We start from the raw sequence: 19,590 nt of genomic DNA on the forward strand, positions 1-19,590 counted from the left end.
AGATGGAGTGTCTGGGAGACTCGGAAAAGGAGAGGTGAGTCTCCCCATCACTTGGAGTTGGGGGTTTATATTGGAAAGGGGTCCAGGGTAGGTATTCCTTCAGGAATCCAGGGTAGGGTGATCCAAGTGAGTGTCAGGTGAATAAGAGTTGTCATTCCATAAATCACCGAAGACAGGTGTATTGACATCAGTAATGACCAAGGTTTGTTCGAAGCTCATGTCCCAGCTCGGGACTGATTCTTCTTGGATGTTACCAGGTGTAAGGGGGCCTAGAATGAAACTCACAGAATGATTCCCTTTCTTGCTTCCCCCTTGGGGCAGGAACATAGCTTCTTTGGTTTACTCAGAAGCAAGGTGAAATACAGAACGTGAGTAAATGGGGCTTAGCAGAGAAATGGCAGAGATGGAGCCTTTCTAAAATGGGAGTCCCTTCAGGTTCCCTATCTCGTCCATACCAGCTTTCCCCCCAAAGGTGAGGAATGGCTGCAGACCTTTACAGGGGTGGGGCGTGGATTCAGTTTAAGAGTCACAAAAAGCGTGAACAAGTTGTCCCCATGCAAATACCAGAGGCAGAGGGCCTTACCCTGGCGCACCCACCCAACCCTCAGGAAGTTCACTCCTTTAAGAGGACCTTTTCCTTGGGCTGGGAGACCCACTGAGCTGTTCCAAGTAAAGGGCTTGAATCACCACCCTGGTTCCACCCTGTGTCCATTCTAGCTCTTGGTACCTGCCAACTTGGGGTGCTCTTGGTTTTCGACAGAGCCTCTCTCTGCCTTCTTTCCTCTCCTTCAAGTTTTCTGGTCTCTCATCTTGAAAATGAGAGACTTCTCATTTTCTGCCTTCCCCTTATCATATTTTCAGCCAGACTTGCTCTGCTCAACCTTGTCCATCAAGATGGGCAAAATCATTCAGCCAATTTTTTTTGGACTAATGATGATGGTCCCTTTCCTCCATATTCTGTGCTTTTATGAATATATTCCATTTTGTTCTCCTATGCCATGGTTTTAATAGGATTTTAGGAGAGACAAGTATGTTCCGTTTTATTACTTGAAATGCTTTCTAGAGTTAAAACACCATATTGTAAAGATTTCTGATATCATTAAAATTTTAACAAGTATCATTGATATGCAGTATACTCTGATATGAATCTGTGTTGCTTATCAATTTCTATACTTTTAGATTTTTTCTTCTTATTTTTTTCTTCCTTTCTTTTCTGTGTTCGTCCATTTTAAATACAACGCAATGCAATGTTTTTGGTGTGCAAATCTTTGACCATATCTCAGGATCGATTTCAAACAATAGAGTTGTTGGATCAAAGGCTGAGAACTATCCTTTGGACTCTTGATACATAATTGCCAAGTTGTTTTCTCCAAGCTGTCGCTACAAAGTACCCAGCTCATTATATTCTCACCAATATGTTAAAAAGAAACAGGGGCACCTGGGTGGCTCAGTGGGTTAAGTGTTCAACTCTTGATTCCTGCTCAGGTCATCATCTCAGGGTCCTGGGCTCAAGCCCCATTCTCCCCCTGCTCACACACACACTCACTCTCTCTAATATAAATAAATAAATAAATAAATGCTTTAAAAACAAAACAAACACACAAGCAAAACCCTCCTAAATTGAAAAAACAGATAGCATAAAAATTGTATTTCTTTGGTTACTTAGAGGAGATCAGCCATGGTTTCCATATATTTTATTAGTTGTTTGTCTTTCCAGTTTTGTGACTTATCTCTTCATGTCCTTTTTGTGCTCCCTGCTTGCCTCTTAGTTTTATTTATGCTGTTGATAATGCTTAGAAGTTTCTATTTTTATATTGGCAAAGCTCTGTCTTTTCCTTTGTGATTTCTGTAGTTATACTGCCAACTTGGAATGTCCTTTGACCATGAAAGATGGATTACGTATTTATATATATTTCATTTTAGGTTTTGATCACTTAATTTTTCTTCTTGGTCTTCTCTTAAATAGTCTCTTAGTTTTATTCATTCTTACAGCATTACGTAGAATTTCCAGGATAGTGTTACTTAATAGTAGAGCTGATGGCATGTTGTGTTTTTCCTCATTTTAATGGCAATATCTCTGCAGTGGTTTTCAAAGTAGGGTGTGTATGGTATTCCTTTGGATGTAAGAAGAAAAGAGAAGGAAGAAATTACACTTCACTAATGTCCACTGTAGAGAGACCCTGACACTCTCAGTTGCTCATCTACCTGCTGGGCTGATGTGATGGGGGTGACGTGTTCAGGGCAGGTGGGTGTCCTATACATGGGGGCATTGACCTTGTTTCCACTGACTTCCTCATACCCTTGTTTCCAGTGACTTGTGACACAAGTCCCTGGTTAGGGGAATTTATAAATTATATTAAATTAGTTTTAATTAGACTAACACCCAAAAGGGGCAAGATATGTGCCCAAAGCTCCAGGTTTTGGATCATGCTGATCACGCTGGCCCAAGTGGACCTTAAGACAATGGCTGAGATGGCATTTCCTGCGGTCCCCAAAGGAGACCTTCATCAGCACTTTATAAATTAAAACACCGTCAAGCCCATCAGATCGGACAAAAGTTGGCTGAAACCACTGAAAAACATGAGAAAGGCTATTTAAAATGTTGATCTGTATTCACTCTCATGAATAATGAAACCTGACCTAAATCTTTGAAACGAAATGGAAAATGACTACAGATGGCTTTTGTACCACAGGAAAGTGTGGGGCTTATTTCAGGGCAAAGTTCTTAAAAGAGTTGTCAAACACGGAGTGTCACACACTCTCCATCATAAACAGGCAAATGATCCACATTTGCTGATCTTTTCTGAGATGGCAGGATGTTGTCCTCTCCACACACTTAAAGATGACACTTTAACAAAGGTTTGAGGAAATGACTTCTTTTCAAAGGAAACTCATGCTATGGAAAGAGCATTTTGAAAATCATGGTTTTGGAAATGTTTCAACCATGATGTGATTTTGTTGCAAAAAAAAAAAAATGTGAGTGTGCTATCTATAAACTCAGATCTGCAAAGTTAAAAAATCTGGAAACAGAATTTTGTCAACCACTTAAGAATCTTCCAAATGAAGAGATCAAGTGTTTTTTAGACCCATTTGTTAAAAATACAAAAATGGGACTGCTTGCAGTTTGCAAGATCATCCATTGACATTAGGGAAGATCAAACTTTCCCAGCCAAATATCGGCAAAAATCTTGGTATGCTTGTAGGATGGAATTGCTTATAGGATGTGAATACTGTGATTGAGTAAATACTGCCAATGACATTTTTCTTCAGTTTGGATCTGTGTCTCTTTCTGAGGTGTATTTTTGGTTATGGCAGATGTTAAAATCAAGTATGGAAATACACCCAACCTAAAACCAGATATTTAAATCACTGCCTAACAAAGTGTTATGTCGAGAATTTCAATAAGCATGAATGGTATTAAATCACATTGCTTTCAATAAAAAAAATCTAATTTCTGTGTTTTGAGAGAAAAATCATATATTTAAGCAGTGTTTTAAATTTATTAGTCTAGAGTTAGTTGCACATAGAAGTCTCATATTTCAGAATGTTTCCTATTCGTGCTTTCTCTATTTGTTTTAATAGACTTGTCAGAGATTTGTCTAGTTTATTGCTTTTGTTTCAATAACCAGCTCTTTTATCTGTTTTCTAATTCATTTCTTTCATTATTTCTGCTTACTTTATTTTGTTGTTGGGGGTTTTCTAAGAAGTTAGCTTTAAGACTTATTTCTTGTTTATTCTTTCTCTTTGGAATCATGAAAGCAAATACCTCACATTTTATCTGAATGTTACTTTGCTATATACCTCATATACTTTTTTGTATGAATTATTCCCATTTTTGTTTTTTGAAGATAGACCTGTAGTTTTATTTTATTTAAGATTTTATTTAGTTATTTTGACAGAAGGAGAGAGACAGCGAGAGAGGGAACACAAGCAGGGGGAGTGGGAGAGGGAGAAGCAGGCTTCCCGCCAAGCAGGGAGCCCGATGCGGGGCTTGATCCCAGGACCCTGAGATCATGACCTGAGCCGAAGGCAGATGCTTAATGATTGAGCCACCCAGGCGCCCCCAGACCTGTAATTTTAATTTAAAAACTTTGATCTGGGAAGTATTTAAGAGAATATATTAACAAATTCAATTTTAATAAGTTCTAGGGATTGAATGTAGAGTGTGGCAATTGTAGTGAATAATATTGCATTTGGGGGCCTGGGTGGCTCAGTCAGTTGAATGTCCAACTCTTGATTTCGGCTCAGGTCATGATCTCTGGGTTGTGAGATTGAACCCTGCTTTGGGCTCCACGTTCCTTGGGGTTCTCTCTCCCTCCCTTTGCCCCTCCCCCAACTCTCTCTCTCTCAAGTAAATTAATCTTTTAAAAAATATTGCATTGTGTATTTGAGGTTTGCTAAGAGAGTAGCTGTTCTCACCACAAAAAAGAAATGGTAATTATGTGACACAGTGGAGGTGTGAGGGTGTTAATTGTTTTGTGGATATGTAAGTGCATCAATTCGACACATTGTGCACCTTAAACTTACACAGTGTTATATGTCAAGCATATCTCAAGAAAGCTGGACACAGTGTCACTTTTAGCTATTAAAATATTGACTGTGCCAGACCTGCTTCTGAGTACCTTTACTAAAGTTTGCTTTTTGGTCTTATATTTGATAAATTTTTGTAAATGTTCATAGAAATCTGGAAAGTGATCTCTGGGGGAATGGATATGCCCACGTGGGCACACACATGCATGCTCACATGGTAAATCAGCCTTCATAGGAAGATGTCTACATTATTCATATCCTCTTTTTTTTTTTTTGTCCAGGTAATTTGTCAAAGGCTTAGAGGGTGTACTTAAAGTCTTCACCAATTTTTTAAAATGAATTTTTCTTTATATTTAAGTTATCTTTACTTTCTAATATATAATGCATAGAGGTTTGGGACTATTATTTTGAATTTTACCCTTTTTAAACATAAAATGACTTTATACTTTCAATGCTTTTTGTTTTGAATTGTTTTGAAGTTGGAACTTTCTTTTTTTACATTTGCCTTAATATCATTTCCCATAATTTTTAAAAATGATCTTATTTATTTATTTGAGAGAGAGAGAGAGTGATGGAGAGAGAGGATGAGTGGGCAGAGGGAGAGGGAAAAGCAGGCTCCCCACTGAGCAGGGTCCCCTATGCAGGACCTGATCCCAGGACTCTGGGATCATGACCTGAGCCGAAGGCAGACGCTTAACTGACTGAGCCACCCAGACGCCCCAATTCCCATAATTTAATTTGTAAACTTCTCTACTTATTTTACTTTATTATTTTTTAAGATTTTATTCATTTATTTGAGGAGAGAAAGAGAACAAGAGCAGGGCAGAGGGGGAGGGAGGGCAAGGAGCCTGGCACAGAGCTGGATCCCAGGACCCCGGGATCATGACCTGAGCCGAAGGCAGATGCTTAACCGACTGAACCACCCAGGTGCACCCACTCAGTTTACTTTAAATGGCCCTTTAAAGGCAGCAGGTGATGGAAATTGTGTCATTATTCTGGCTGCTGCTTGTTCTGAAGGAAGCTGAGTCTTATTTTGTTCTTTTGTGAGTAGCCTGTATTCTCTACCTGGATGCTCAGAGTACTTTTCCTCATCTTTGAAATTCAAAATGCCACCAGGATACCTAGTTTTGTAAGTGTCCTCACTAAGCTAATGTAGATTGTTTTCATGTGTAAACACAGAATGCTGGATAAAATAGAAAAAAAAAAATGTAAATATGTTTGCCTGCTTGCTTCAACTGTCCCTGCCCCTTCCCCGGCTCTGCCCTGTGTTGTAGGGACTGATCCCTGCAAACTACTTTTCTAGACTTCCTGGCCAAAGGGAGGTGCCAGCAGGAGATGAGAAGGTGGGCCTAAGACAGAGGCTCTGGTATTTCTCCCTACCTCTAGCCCCTTTGACAGAGGTCTCCAGCAGTGGCTCTCTCTCTCTTCAGTGCTTCCTGCCCTGGATCTTGACAGAGGAGAGCCCCTCCTTCCGTGGCCCCAGTTCCTGCTGAGCAGCCTCTACCATAGTTCTTTCCCCTTTGAGAGCTACCACCCAAACTCTGAAGTTCTGGTAATTCTGCCTTCTCTATGTGTCCCTCCAGACTAGGGGTGGGAATCAATTTCTGTTGTTCCGAATCTCTGCTAACCATGCTCTGTTGGGTTCTTCAGCCTTCTAACCACTTATGTAGCCCACGGTTTTATTTTTTTAATTATTTTTATTTATTTTTAAATATTTTATTTATTTGACAGAGAGAGACACAGTGAGAGAGGGAACACAAGCAGGGGGAGTGGGAGAGGGAGAAGCAGGCTTCCTGCAGAGCAGGGAGCCCGATGCGGGGCTGGAGCCCGATGCGGGGCTCGATCCCCATGCGGGGCTCGATCCCAGGACCCTGGGACCATGACCTGAGCTGAAGGCAGACGCTTAACGACTGAGCCACCCAGGCACCCCCGGAGGTATTTAGTTTTGCCCAGACAATTGCTGTAAAGCCTCCAGTGATAAATCAGAACTCCAGACTGGGAGTTCAGGGAAGCGCAGTCCGAATTTATACTACCCATTGGTGCGGGCATTCCAAGCCAAGAATGAAGGTGCAAAGTGGTCCTCAACTGATGGACTGCCTTTGGCATCTGTGCTGTGGGTCTGGCTCTCGGAGCACGTGCAGTTCCAAAGGTATGAGCAGCACCTGCTGAAGATGCTGCTGGAGTTCCTACCCACAGAAAGTGGTGGACCACACCGGGAAACAGTTTACCGCTAGAAAAAGTCCAAGAAGTACAAAGAGGAGGATTGGTGCCTTAGGAGATTGAGATGATAGGGGTGCCTGGGTGGCTCAGTCATTAGGCGTCTGCCTTCGGCTCAGGTCATGATTCCAGGGTCCTGGGATCGAGCCCCGCATCAGGCTCCCTGCTCGCCGGGAAGCCTGCTTCTCCCTCCCCCACCCCCCGTGCTGTGTTCCCTCTCTCGCTGTGTCTCTCTCTGTCAAATAAATAAATACAATCTTAGAAAAAAAAAAGAAATTGAGGTGATAGAATGATACATTGTACACCTGAAAGAAAAGTGTGAAAAAGTGGAAGGATGAAAGGTAAAAGAATAAAAATTATAATCCAAGATTCATACTCAGCGAAAAATGAGGGGAGGGTTTAGAAAGGGACCAAATTAAACTACTGAAAATGGAAAACATAGTCATTTAGATGAAAAAGTCAGCGGACAGGTTAAAACCATGAGTTAAGTTACAACTGAAAAAAGAATTGGGGAATTTAATTTTGAGGGAACTGTCTATAAAGATACACAGAGTTAAAACTATGAAAATTTAAAAAAGAAGAATTTAAGAAATGTGGAAGATACAATAATGTAACAGTTAAGATTTAGCTCAAGGACCAGTAAGCACTCTAGGTATTTTAAAAAGGAAGGGGATTTGATGTTTACAACTTGTTGAAGGGCTGAAGGCCTGGATTTTAGGTGGGTCTCCAGAATGACTCCCAGAATGATTCAGAACTGGCCTTCTAGGAGAGTTACTACTACTGAGACTGCCATTGGAGTAGCCTTCCTGTTCCTAAAACTTTCTCTTGACGCCCCCCCGAAACCTGGAGGGTGGACCCCTGAAGCTGTGATCCAAGGATCTAAGAGCCACCATCACCACAACCACTTCTTCAGAGCCAGGAAGCTGGAGAGTGGACAGTGGAATATTGCTGCAGGAAAATGTCATGCTTCCATTGCCTTTTCTTTCCTATAGAAACAACTGGAAGTGGTCAGGAAAAAGGTTTTCATCCAGTGCAGCCCATACCAGCTTGTGAAAGGCATTAGTTAAGTTTTCAGGAATTTTATAAGCCAGTTATTAAACATAGCCATTCTTAAGTGAATGATAAATGAAACATAAACTTACCTTCTTAAATGAAGGATCAACTGACAAAAAAACAAAGGTAATAAATAGTAAAAACTCATCACTTCCTAATTATGTGACTGCATTTTCTTATTATCTGTGATTTGTGGTTAACTTAGTGGCATCTGTGGAAATGGTGTATGTAGAAATATGTGGAAATACTGTATAATGGTGTGCAGAGTAATTGGCGAACGTGTGGAAGAATCTAGAAAAGCTTTGGCTGGAAGCCGCTACAATAACAACAACAACGATGACTGATAACTTGGGGCTTGAAAGTAAGGTCAACCTGAAATACTGGACAATGATAACACGGAAGAACAAGGCAATCCAAAAATGATAAACAACCCAATAGATAAAAATGAAAAGCAAATCTACAGAAGAGGAACCCAGAATGGCCAAAAGTCCTATAAAGAGATGCCTAAATTGGCAATCAAGGAAATCCTGTTAAGAAAAATGAAACAGTCTGATAATACCAAATGTTGGCAAGGCTATGAGGGAAATAAATGCGCTCTTAGATAAACAATGGGTCTCTAAATTGCCACAACCATGAGGATGGTTTTAAAATATATCCACAAATTCTTTGGTACTCCATCTTTCAAAAGGTGGAGCCTGATTCCTCCTTCCGTGGGTGTAGGCTGTACTTAACCACTTGCTTCCAATGAATTGAGGATGGTGAGGGTGATGGCGTGTGATTTCCAAGACCAGGTCATCAAATCTCCCTCCTGTCTCTTGGATCACTTGTCCGGGGGAAGCCAGCTCCCATGTCATAAGAACACTTTAGCAGCCCTATGGCAGGGACCACAAGGAAGTGAGACTTTCGTGAATAGCTGTGTGAATAAGCCATCTTGGAAGTGGATCCTGCAGACTCAGTCATGCTTCTGATGGTGGTAGCCCTGGTCAATGTCTTGACTGCAAACTCATGAAATTTCCTGAGCCGGAACCATCCAACCAAGCAACTTTTGATTCCTGACCCACAGGAATCGTGGGTGAGATAGTAAATATTTGTTGTTCTAAGCCACTGATTTCAGGGGTAATTTGTTTTGTAGCAATAGAAAACTAACTCAGCCATTTTGGAGAGCAGTTTGGCAAAACTGTGTAATATTGTATTTAGGTATATAGGCTGGAGAAATGCCTGCAGATATCATTGTAGCGTACTTTTAAAAAAAGATTTATTTAGGGGCACCTGGGTGGCTCAGTTGGTTAAGCGTCTGCCTTCAGCTCAGGTCATGATCCCGGGGTCCTGGGACCGGCTCAGGTCCTGCATCGGGCTCCCTGCTCAGCCTGCTTCTCCTTCTCCTTCTGTTGCTCCTTCTGCTTGTGCTCTCTCTCTTTTTTAAAAGATTTTATTTATTTATTTAGAGAGCGGGGAGGGGCAGAGAGAGAGAGAATCTCAAGCAGACTCCGAGATGAGCTCTGATCTCATGGATTGAGCCTCTCTGGGACTCGATCTGAGGACCCTGAAATCAGGACCTGAGCTGAAACCAAGTGTCTCACCCTTAACCAACTGCGCCACCCTGGTGCCTGCATGCTTTTTTTTTTTTTCTTCAGCTTTATTTATTTAAGTAATCTTTAAATGCAATGTGGGGCTTGAACTTATGACCCCGAAATCAAGAGTTGCAGCTCCTCTGACTGAGCCAACCAGGCACACCCATTACAGCATACTTTTATGTCAGTTGGATAATGAATAAATAAATTGCAATATATTTATACCATGGAAAACTATGGAGCAGTTAAAAATAAATTAGGTGTGTGTGTATGGATTTGGATAAATCCCTAAAATTTAATATAGAGTGAAATGTGCAAGTTGTAAAAGCATATGTGTGGTGTGATATTATTTATGTAAATTTAAAGATATATACAGCAATACTATAATATATACAGTTACTCCCAAATGTAGGAACATTTAAAACATGATGGGAAGGATGCATTTCACAGTGGAGGGAAGGTGGTGGAGGAATAGAATAGGTGGGCAGGGCATCAATGTCATATATTATTTCTGTTAAAAAAAAATCTATACCAAATAAGGTAAAATGTTCAATCTGAGTGGCGAGTCCATGCATGCATTATATTATTTGCGGAATTTTCTGTTTGTTTGAAATACTCCTATTGCCATTAATGTAGATTTCCATTCTATTATTTTTGGGGTTTCTTCTTTGTTTTGCAAGGTCTGCCCCTTTTCCAGATCGGCTTGCCTCTCAGCAGATTGTCTTGTCTTTTTGACGTGATTTCTCCTCACCTTACTGTGATATTTCCTAATGAATTTGCATTCTTATTTCATACATACCCTGCTTTCTTGTTTTCTGCTTACTCATTCCTGTCTGATTTGCGCTCTATCCAAACTCTGTTTGCCAATTGGCTTGCCCCTGCAGGATCTTCACAAGGGAACACAATTGTTTTATTAGTGCTTAGGCAAATGCCCGGTGGGTGTCTGGCTGGCATTCGTGGGGAGCATCTTTGCTGGGGGAAGATGGGCTCTTGTTGTCTCCTTTAGAAGCACTACTTTAGAGTAGTGCTTCTCAAACTATTTGTGGGGAAGGATTAGTTCAAACATGAAGTCAACTGGTCACATGCTTACATGTTGGGACAAGGCTATACATTGCTATAAAAATTTCTATGCTTTCTTTCAAATCCAGTCTTTATCTCATTGCAGAGCAGCAATGAGCAGTGTTCAGCTGGCCGTGGTCCACGGACCACACTTTGAGGAGCACTGCTTTAGAGGCCCGGCAGAATTACATTTTGGTACAGTGTTTGTCCAGAAAAATAGTATCAGCCTACAGCAGGGGGCCTGAATTTTTTCCTTTTTAAAAAAAAAAAAAAAAAAAAAAAAGGAAGGTGTGTTAGTCTGGGTTCTCCAGAGAAACATAGAGAGAGAGATTTATTATAAGGAATTGGCTCACACAGTTAGGGAGGCTGAGAGGTCCCATGATCTGCAGCTGGCAAGCCGGAGATCCGGGAGAGCCAATGGCCTCAGCTCCAGGCTGAGTGCGGGTCCCAAGGTGGGAAAAGATGGTGTCTCAGCTTCGCAGTTAGGCAGAGAGAAGGATTTCTCCCTCTGCTTCTTTGTTCTCTTCAGGCCTCCCACAGATTGGATGAGGCCCATCCACCTTGGGGAGGGCACTGTGCTTTCCTGAGGCTACTGAATCAAATGTGAATCTCACATTTGTTCAGAAACACTCTCACGGACACACCCAGAAAAATGTTTAAGCAAATACGTGGGCCCAGTCGAGCTGACATGGAAAATTAACCATCTCGGAAGGGCATCAAGTAAATGTGAGTGGGGGGTCTTCTGTTTATTACTCTGCCAGGAAACATGCCAGTTCCTTTACCCTAAAAACACAGGAGCCACCCCTTTCGTTATTTATTTGATCATTTGTGTATTATCTTAAGTGTTATTTCTAGTATAGTTAACATATAGTGTCCTTTGGTTTCAGGTGTGCAATATAGTGATTCAACAACCCTACACATTACTCAGTGCTCATTGAGATAAGTGCGCTCTTGGGGCATCTGGGGGGCTCGGTTGGTTAAGGGTCTGACTCCTGGTTTCAGCTCAGGTCATGATCTCAGGATTGAGCCCCATGTCAGGCTCAGTGTGGAGCCTGCCTAAGATTCTTCTTCCTCTGCCCCTTCCACCCCCACCCCCCACCTGCCTCATTCTCTCTCTCTCAAAAAAGAAATTAAATAAAAAAAAAGATAAGTGTACTTTTAATCCCCTTCACCTGTTTCACCCATTCCCCCCCCCCTTTTGTTTTAGCCTCCTGATACCTTGTCCTTGAGGGGACCCTGAAGCCAGTCTCCCTGGTGCCCAGGAAACAGACTCCTCTTCAGTTCTGGTGCTTTCCATTCAAAGAGCTCCTTCTTCCCGATGGAGCGAGCTGCTTGCTGACAGCATGTGGCACTGGGAGAAGTCTGCTTCTCCCTCTCCCTCAGCTGCTCCCCCTGCTCATGCTCTCTCTCTCAATCTCACATAAATAAAATCTTTTATTTATTTATTTGAGAGCGAAAGTGAGAGATCACAGAGGGAGAGGGAGAAGCAGGCTTCCCGCTGAGCAGGGAGCCCGATGCGGGGCTCGATCCCAGGACCCTGGGATCATGACCTGAGCCGAAGGCAGACGCTTAACCGACTGAGCCACCCAGGCGCCCCTAAATAAATAAGATCTTAAAAATAAAAAGTAACCCAGTGTGTTTTATCTTCAACCCAGTGAATCCATGGTCTCTTTGCCCTGCATCCTGCTTCATATAATCTTTAGCAAATATTACTGATGGTATTATTGAGAGTATGCCTGGCACTAAATCTAGTGCTTTCTATAAGTTATCTTATTTCATATTTACAAAAATACTGTTCAATGTGTATCAAAATTTTTGAAGAGGAGAAAATTGTTGCTGACAGAGGTTAAGTAACTTACCCACATTGGCTAATAAGGGTAAGAGCTAGAATTTCAGTCTAACTCCGGTTTTGACCAGAAAGTTCTGATTCTTCACCATGAAACTGCACTGCCTTACAGAAAATACAAAAAAAAAAAAAAATTAACATGATAAACAATCATAAATAATATCTCTCAATGAGTAAAATTGCTTTGGAAAAAAAATGTATTTTGTTCATTTTCCTCCCTAGAAGGACCCATCTTTAAGTTTCAGTTCAGGATGGTGTTTATCTTTGCTGATGAACTTGTGTGTTTCCTTTCCGTAGCCGAAGAGAGAATCTTAAAGCTTGGGTTTCCCCAGGTGGCTTGGAGTGAAATTCAGCCCTTAATTGCAGTGGCTGTTTTTAGCTTACTTAGGATGATGTTCTTCCCTTTCTTGAACATGACTTCATTTATCCATGCGTATGGTTCGCTTGCCCGTTTCCTTTCCCACTAGACGTGGAGCGTTTTGGGTGCAGACTGAATGCACTGAATGCGTTCCTAATTTTGTAAGCTGCCTTTTCCAGAAGCAAATTATGTTGGTATGTCAAAGGGTTTCAGTTGTGGCCAGTTTTCTTTGCAAAGTACTCGACATTTATCCTGTGGCTGAACTAGGTTGTGGCTTGGATATGCTCGATCGAGTATAACCTTGTTACTGCGGCTGTAAAAATTTGTGTGGCACCTTGAGAGCATCAGACAACCAGGTGAAAGGTTGATAATGGGAAGATGTTTATAAAATTCGAGGAGAAACTAGAATGATGAGCCACGGCCAGGGAAGGGGACGCTTTCTGCATGTGTGCTGACCTCAGGGGGCCTTATCCCCAGGTGGTGAAATTAGTGTCTTCCCATGTTTATAGGACTGAAACATTGTTTAAAAGAACAGCTGATGAGGCAGACTGGTCCAGTGGCGGTGCTGGGAGGGAAGCTGAAGCCACACAGGAAGCATTCGCCAGTGTTGTGAAATAAACACAGCCCAGGACCCCCCCAAATCAGGATCGGCCCCAGGAAAAGGGAGGGTGGTCCTAATTCATACATCTGATTCTCACTTTTAAACATGTTTGGCCTGAAAATGAAGTTGGTGAAAAGAGGAGATGGTAATTGAAGTGTTTGTCCAGAAAAAGATTCTTGTATTTTATTTTATGTGTAAAGACAGATGCAGCTGGGGGAGGGTAAGTCTGACTTATAATCAGCTGAAGATATTCCCCATATGAATTGGCCAGTGCAGACGTACTTCGTTACTAGCATCCCGCCGTCTGTGATGGGCCCATGGATGTCCGTTTTGTTCGCCGGGGAGGGGTAAGGGTGGTTTGGAGCCTGTTGCTGGCTCTTGCCTCAGCCATGTGTCTGTTTTACTTTTTGGGGCCCAGAACATTCATGAGAGACGTCCCAGTTGTTATGATGAGTGAAAAGTACCTTTGGTAGAAATAGAGAAATCAGGAAGTGTGGCCTATTTTTTGGGAAGATAATTAATTCATTTTTAGACATCTTGAGTTTGAAATGAGAGTTTGACATCCGGTGGAAATGTCTGGTGCTTAGCTGAGGCTGCTTCGTCGAAATAGCACTCAGGAGGCTTGTGTTCTAGACCTGATTCCTCTACTAACCGGCTTTGTGTTCTGGATGAACCCCTGTAACTTTTAGGAGTCTCGGTTGGTTTGTAAGTCAGTGGCTCTCAGCCCAAGTAGGGACATGCTGGTGTGTGCTCTAGGTTAGAGGGAGAGAGGGCAGGCGGGGTCCTGCAGGGCTTGTCACTCAGTGATGTCCCAGGGAAAAGAAGGCAGGAGCCCCCCCTCCCCCCGCCATGCCCACCCCCCGTGCCTGCCGGCTCCAACATCCCGTGATTAGGACAGTTGCTATCATGAATGTGGTTTGAGGGACAGCAAGGTTTGGGTGTCCTGAACGGTCATCCTCGGAGACTGGCTGTCTTCCTGTAATTTATACCTTGTAACTCAGCCCCTCAGTGCCTGGAGGGGCCATTGGGGCTGCCCCCACTTACCGTACAGATGCAAACTTGATAAGAAACAGCACTCTACAAGTGACTTATGTGGAGAATGAGGGGTGTGTGGGGAGAGAGCTCAGGGGTTGTTTCTCTCCCACAGAACCCTAGCAGGGAGGCCCTCACCTCTGCTTGAATGCCCCCAGTGGCGAGGAGATTACCCCTTCTGGTGCCGCCCGGTTCACCTTCCTGGAGCTCTGTTAAGAGGTTTTCTCTACCCACAGCCTGTAATTGACTCCCCATACTTCCTACCTATTCCCTAATTCCACTCAAAGGTTGATCAGTCCTCTTAGCCCTGTTTCCAGATAGGGAAGCAGAACATGCTCCCTGACATGCTCCAGCAGCTCACTCACTGTCACAGAGTCATGTTCTCTCTGCTGTGGAGGAGCCCACCGTTCTAACTGCCTTGTCTTTAGCTCTGCTGTGCTTGTTCTTTCCATGTCCTTACCAACTCTCTTTCCTCCCTCTTCCCTTAGCCTGCATCACACTGTGGGCCGGTGTCTGGACGGAGGCGCTTTGCCTGGAGGGTTTGTTGGTCTGGTCTCAGGGATGCTTTGATTCCCTGTGAGGCTGCTGGGAGCTGCTTTGTTCTGGGGCAGGTGAGGTGCCGCTCACCTTTACAGCAGGGCAGGTGGTGTGAGTGGTGTCTCAGAGGGTGTGCTCATAAGCCGGCCCCGCTAGCTGGTGTCTGCAGCCCAGTCAGGCCTGGGGGCTGCTTCTCTGAGGCGCAGAAGGCTGTACGTGTATTTTTTTTTTTTTTAAGATTTTATTTATTTATTTGAGAAAGAGAATGAGAGACACAGAGCACGAGAGGGAAGAGGGTCAGAGGGAGAAGCAGACCCCCCGCTGAGCAGGGAGCCCGATGCGGGACTCGATCCTGGGACTCCAGGATCATGACCTGAGCCGAAGGCAGTCGCTTAACCAACTGAGCCACCCAGGCGCCCGGCTGTACGTGTATTAACTTAGGGCCTGCCATTTCCTACCTGATTCAAGTGCTCTTGTGAGTGGGTCATCTGCTTTACCCGGGAAAAGTGGAAAACTTGGATCTCCGCTCCGTCACAGCTAAGACGCCCAGTAGTCCCCGGGGAGCCCAGCATTTCTGGGATGAGCATTCCTGATGAGTACTGAGAAAAGAGTTTGTCGGGCGCAGGAAAGGAGCAGAGAGGATTCCTTTTTGCATGGAAAGGACTTGCTGATGACATGGGTATCCCACAGTCTGCAAGATTCATGATTGAGTCGGTAAAATGAAGTCAGGTGTAAAGCGAAGAAAGCGATGGAACTCGAGAGCATCTGGGGACTGTTCAGACCATGAGTCCCCTGGCATTTTCTGACTTTCCCTCTAGAAATGTGATTGTTGCATTAAAAATGACACCAGCCATCTGGGAACCAAGGTGGCCCTCTCCGGAAGGACAGAAGGAATGAATGATGATGTCTTTTCTCTCCCCACTCCCGCTTGTCTTGTGAACAGGGAAAAGATGCCTTTCCACCACGTGACCGCTGGTTTGTTGTACAAGGGGAATTACCTGAACCGATCCCTGTCTGCCGGCAGCGACAGCGAGCAGCTTGCGAACATCTCCGTGGAGGAGCTAGACGGTAAGGGGCCCGCCCCGTCTGGGAGGTTAGCCACTCCACGGAGGCCTTTGAGGCTGTTGTGCCTCTGAGGTGAATGCACCAGGCTCGGGCCACCCGCCCGTTGTGGCCCAAGTCTAACCGTGGTGCGAGGGGAGAGAGCTCAGGGACAGGTCCGCGCGAATGACGTCTTCGTGCGGGACCGAGCCGGTAGCCTGAGAAATCTCTGGTGAATGTCTTGGTTTCTTTGTAGGCTGACCTTGGGACTGGCCTTCAGCTACCAAAATGTGTTTTCCAGTTTATGGAATCTTTATCATCCGTGGTGTTGTCATGTTTCCACATTGTCATTTCCGTGGGGCCCAGCTGTAGGGGAGGCGAGGGCTGGAAAGCCCCGTTCTTGACCTGGGGCTGTGGTACTTTGAATCCTGCCCAGATCAGAATCATCTGGAAGCTGCGTCTAGGTGGGAACGGACAGCAATTATTTTAATTGCCTCTGTTCCTTTGTAACACAGTGTAGCCCTGGGTGTTCAGGGCAGGGTTAGGGATGAGAACAAACCTGGGCACACCATGGCTGTATTCATCCTGGGACGGTGCCCTGTTGTATCCTCATTGGTCAGCTAAGCCCCTGATTAAGCAACCAACCACATTAAAACGAGGAAGAAGGAATTTATTTCTTCTGGAACAGAGAATTAGGTTGATCCAGCCAGATGTTTGCCTAGGTGCCCCATCTGCTGAGGCCGAGCCAGAATCCGTTTTCCCTAGTATTCTGGAATGTTATGCTCCTTGTAACACAATTTTATTTTATTTATTTATTTATTTAAAAAAGATTTTATTTATATATTTGACAGAGAGAGAAACAGCGAGAGAGGGAACACAAGTGGTGGGGCGGGGGCGGGGCGGAGTGGGAGAGGGAGAAGCAGGCTTCCCGCGGTGCAGGGAGCCAGATGCAGGGCTCGATCCCAGGACCCCAGGACCATGAACCGAGCCGAAGGCAGACGCCCAACAACTGAGCCACCCAGGCGCCCCCTCCTTGTAACACCGTTTTAAAGCATGAAGTAGAAATTTGCTTTCAACAATAGAGAAGTCAGAATTTCCCCAGATGGCCCACATATTCGCTTTTAAGTGGAATGGTCTGACCAGCATGCTGTGTCTGTGCACAGATGGGAGCCTCACGGCCGTTACTCACAAGAAGAAGGTGGGGAAATTCAGCTCTGGGCCAACGAAGCCACACTTGCTTCCTAGTTGGCAGGAGTTGAGGGAAGTGGAGGATGGGGTCGTCTGATAGCTTTTCCTGCTCTCCTCTGGTGTGATTGCTTGCTTATCTGAAAGACTGGCTTGTTTACATGAGCCAGGGGTGGAGCCGTGGAGGGTGCTGGGCGAGGTCCGCAGGGGAGGCCGGGGTGTTATAGGAAGCAGGAGCGCGTGGCGGAACCTGGCTCCTTAGGGCCAGCAGGTGCTCACTGCAGTCTGGACAGAGGCTGGTGGCAGGAGAGGAGAGCAGGACCTGGGATCTCCTGGCCTTCTGTTGGCCAGAGGACATTCAGACGCAGGATGCAGGAGGCCGTAGAGCCCTGACTGCCTCCAAAGCGAGGTGACCAGAAAGAAGGACCAAAGCTCTGCTGGCGTGTTTGGCGGGGCCCCAGGCTCCCAGCACCCTGGGGAGTCCACTCCCCGGAGACATCAGGGAAGTGGTGCATTGATTTGGGGGTGGGTTTGCACTTGTGTTTTTGTTGAGTAGGTTGGTCCCTGGGCTTCGTCATCGGCAGGAGGGACTGAAGGCCTCCCTGAGCAGAGGCCATGAGGATGGGGCAGGAAGTCCCTAGTTTAGGATAACTCTTAGAGAGGCTGACATTACTAACCAAAGGAAGTTTGGGGATCACCTGTGGCTTTCACAGATCCTGGCTTTCCCTTTCCCTCCCTCCTCCTCAACTTCGCCATGAATAATCAAGAGATGACTTCTCCTCAGGTCGTCGGCTTTTTTCTCTGTGAAATCTGGGCCACTGCCAGGGCACGCAGCTTTTCAAGAGGACTGCGGGCTGGATTTTGTCCCCCCAGGGTGCCCGGCAGAACCACCTTCCGTGTACTTGGGCGAGCAGCCGAGCTCAGGAGCATGTTTCGCTCAGGCAGCTGAGCCAGGCTGAAAGGTGTCTTCTCGGCAGGCGAGAAGAGCAGGGAGAGATTCTAACAGCCCTCAAGCCTAGGTGGGCAGGCTTAGCAGTGGGGGGCCTGCAGGGTCACTGATGGAGTCCAGCCAGACTTTATGGCCTGAGGCCTGAAGCCGGCTGCTGAAGACACTGTGTTTGTCCTTCAGGAGGGTAATCCAGGCTCTCAGCTTGGAGAAGGGCCATTTATTTTCTGATGGAAGATTCCTTCTACTTATTTACTTTTGGCCAAGGTGAACCCTGAGTTATGACTGCTCATGCTTTATGATGAGCATCTTGGGGCCCTGGGCAGGGCTGTGCAGATGTGCGCTGAGTTTAGAGCAAGCAGGCGGGGTCTGAAAACCAACCACAGGTTGGTTCTCGGGGACGGCAAGTTTCCGAGGATTTGCCTGCTTGCTGTTCTCTAGGACAAGCTGAGCCCTAAAGTCCTCCTGCTTGGGGCCACTCACTTATCCTCAGAGGACACATGGTGTGGTACAGGGAGTGGATGTGTTGGACACTGGTGGACATCAAAGCATCCTTTGTGATCCATTAGTTGGGTACCATCTTCCCTTACCACGCCCCCCTCCCTACCCCACTGAGGCTGCAGCCCCCTGCTTAGGGATGGCCACGGGGACAGGTTTTCCCCCGCCCAGGGATAAATGCCCCTTTCCTTTCATGTAAAGGCCAAACTTGCCCCAGTCCATGAATGGTTACCCTCCCAGAACAGGTGTGCATAGAGCCGCTCACCATGCAGGCCTTCTCTGGCTGACATTTACTCTGGGAAGTTTCTATTTCTTCTCTTTAAACAAAGCTCAGGAGGAAATTATGCAAAAAGCCACATCGAGTTGGCCCAATTAGAGTCAGAAATCACCTAACAAACAAACTCAGCAATGATGAATTGGTCGAGACAGTCCATTCATTCATTCATTCATTCATATTTATTCATTTGTCCATTCCTGTTTATTCATTCATTATAGGAATGTTTACCCAAATGCTTTGTGGGTACAGGAGGAAATCAAAGAAGCATAATATTCACTGCCTGTTCCCCAAGGAATTTGCGATCTACCCAGCGAATTTCTGTATATACAACATTTATTAGCAGTATCTTGTACTTAAAAAGAGTGTATCATGTGGAATTTTATCAGACATGTGAATTATAACTTTGTAAAAGCCGTTTTCTTAATGCTCTCTATTGAATAATCTTGGGATGTTATTGTAATCTTTAAATTTGCATCCATCTGAAGTTCATTCATATACAGTGTGAATATCCACTGCATGTCAATATACTTCAATTTCTGCACTCATTCCATCCAGGATGGATATTCGGGTTTCCAGTTTGGGGCTGTTAGGATATAATCTAGTCATCCCCCTTCTGTTACGTCTATGATGTTAGGGTCCACTGTCCTCACAGTACCCTCACGGCCACTGTGAAATGTCTGAGTGTGGGTATTTCATGCCTTCCATGCTAATCCTAGATCTTCCTTCTTTGTTTTCTGCATTATATGTCTCTTCTCACATTGTTCTCTGCACTCTGCATTCATTCTCGGGTCTGTCTTCCACATCATTGATTTACTTGGTCTGCAGTCATTTTAACTTTT

General features: G+C 44.7%; 1 protein-coding gene across 1 annotated transcript in view; it reads left to right on the forward strand.

Moving 5' to 3' along the window:
- Positions 1-19,590, forward strand: part of CALN1 (calneuron 1) — a 477,016-nt gene that overhangs the window by 82,930 nt on the left and 374,496 nt on the right. The window contains exon 2 of the mRNA XM_021700534.1: positions 15,748-15,872. Coding sequence (XP_021556209.1) covers positions 15,748-15,872 — 125 coding nt within the window. The remainder of the gene's footprint in view (positions 1-15,747; positions 15,873-19,590) is intronic.

The sequence above is a fragment of the Neomonachus schauinslandi genome, chromosome 5 (assembly GCF_002201575.2).
Source record: "Neomonachus schauinslandi chromosome 5, ASM220157v2, whole genome shotgun sequence".
NCBI lineage: Eukaryota > Metazoa > Chordata > Mammalia > Carnivora > Phocidae > Neomonachus > Neomonachus schauinslandi.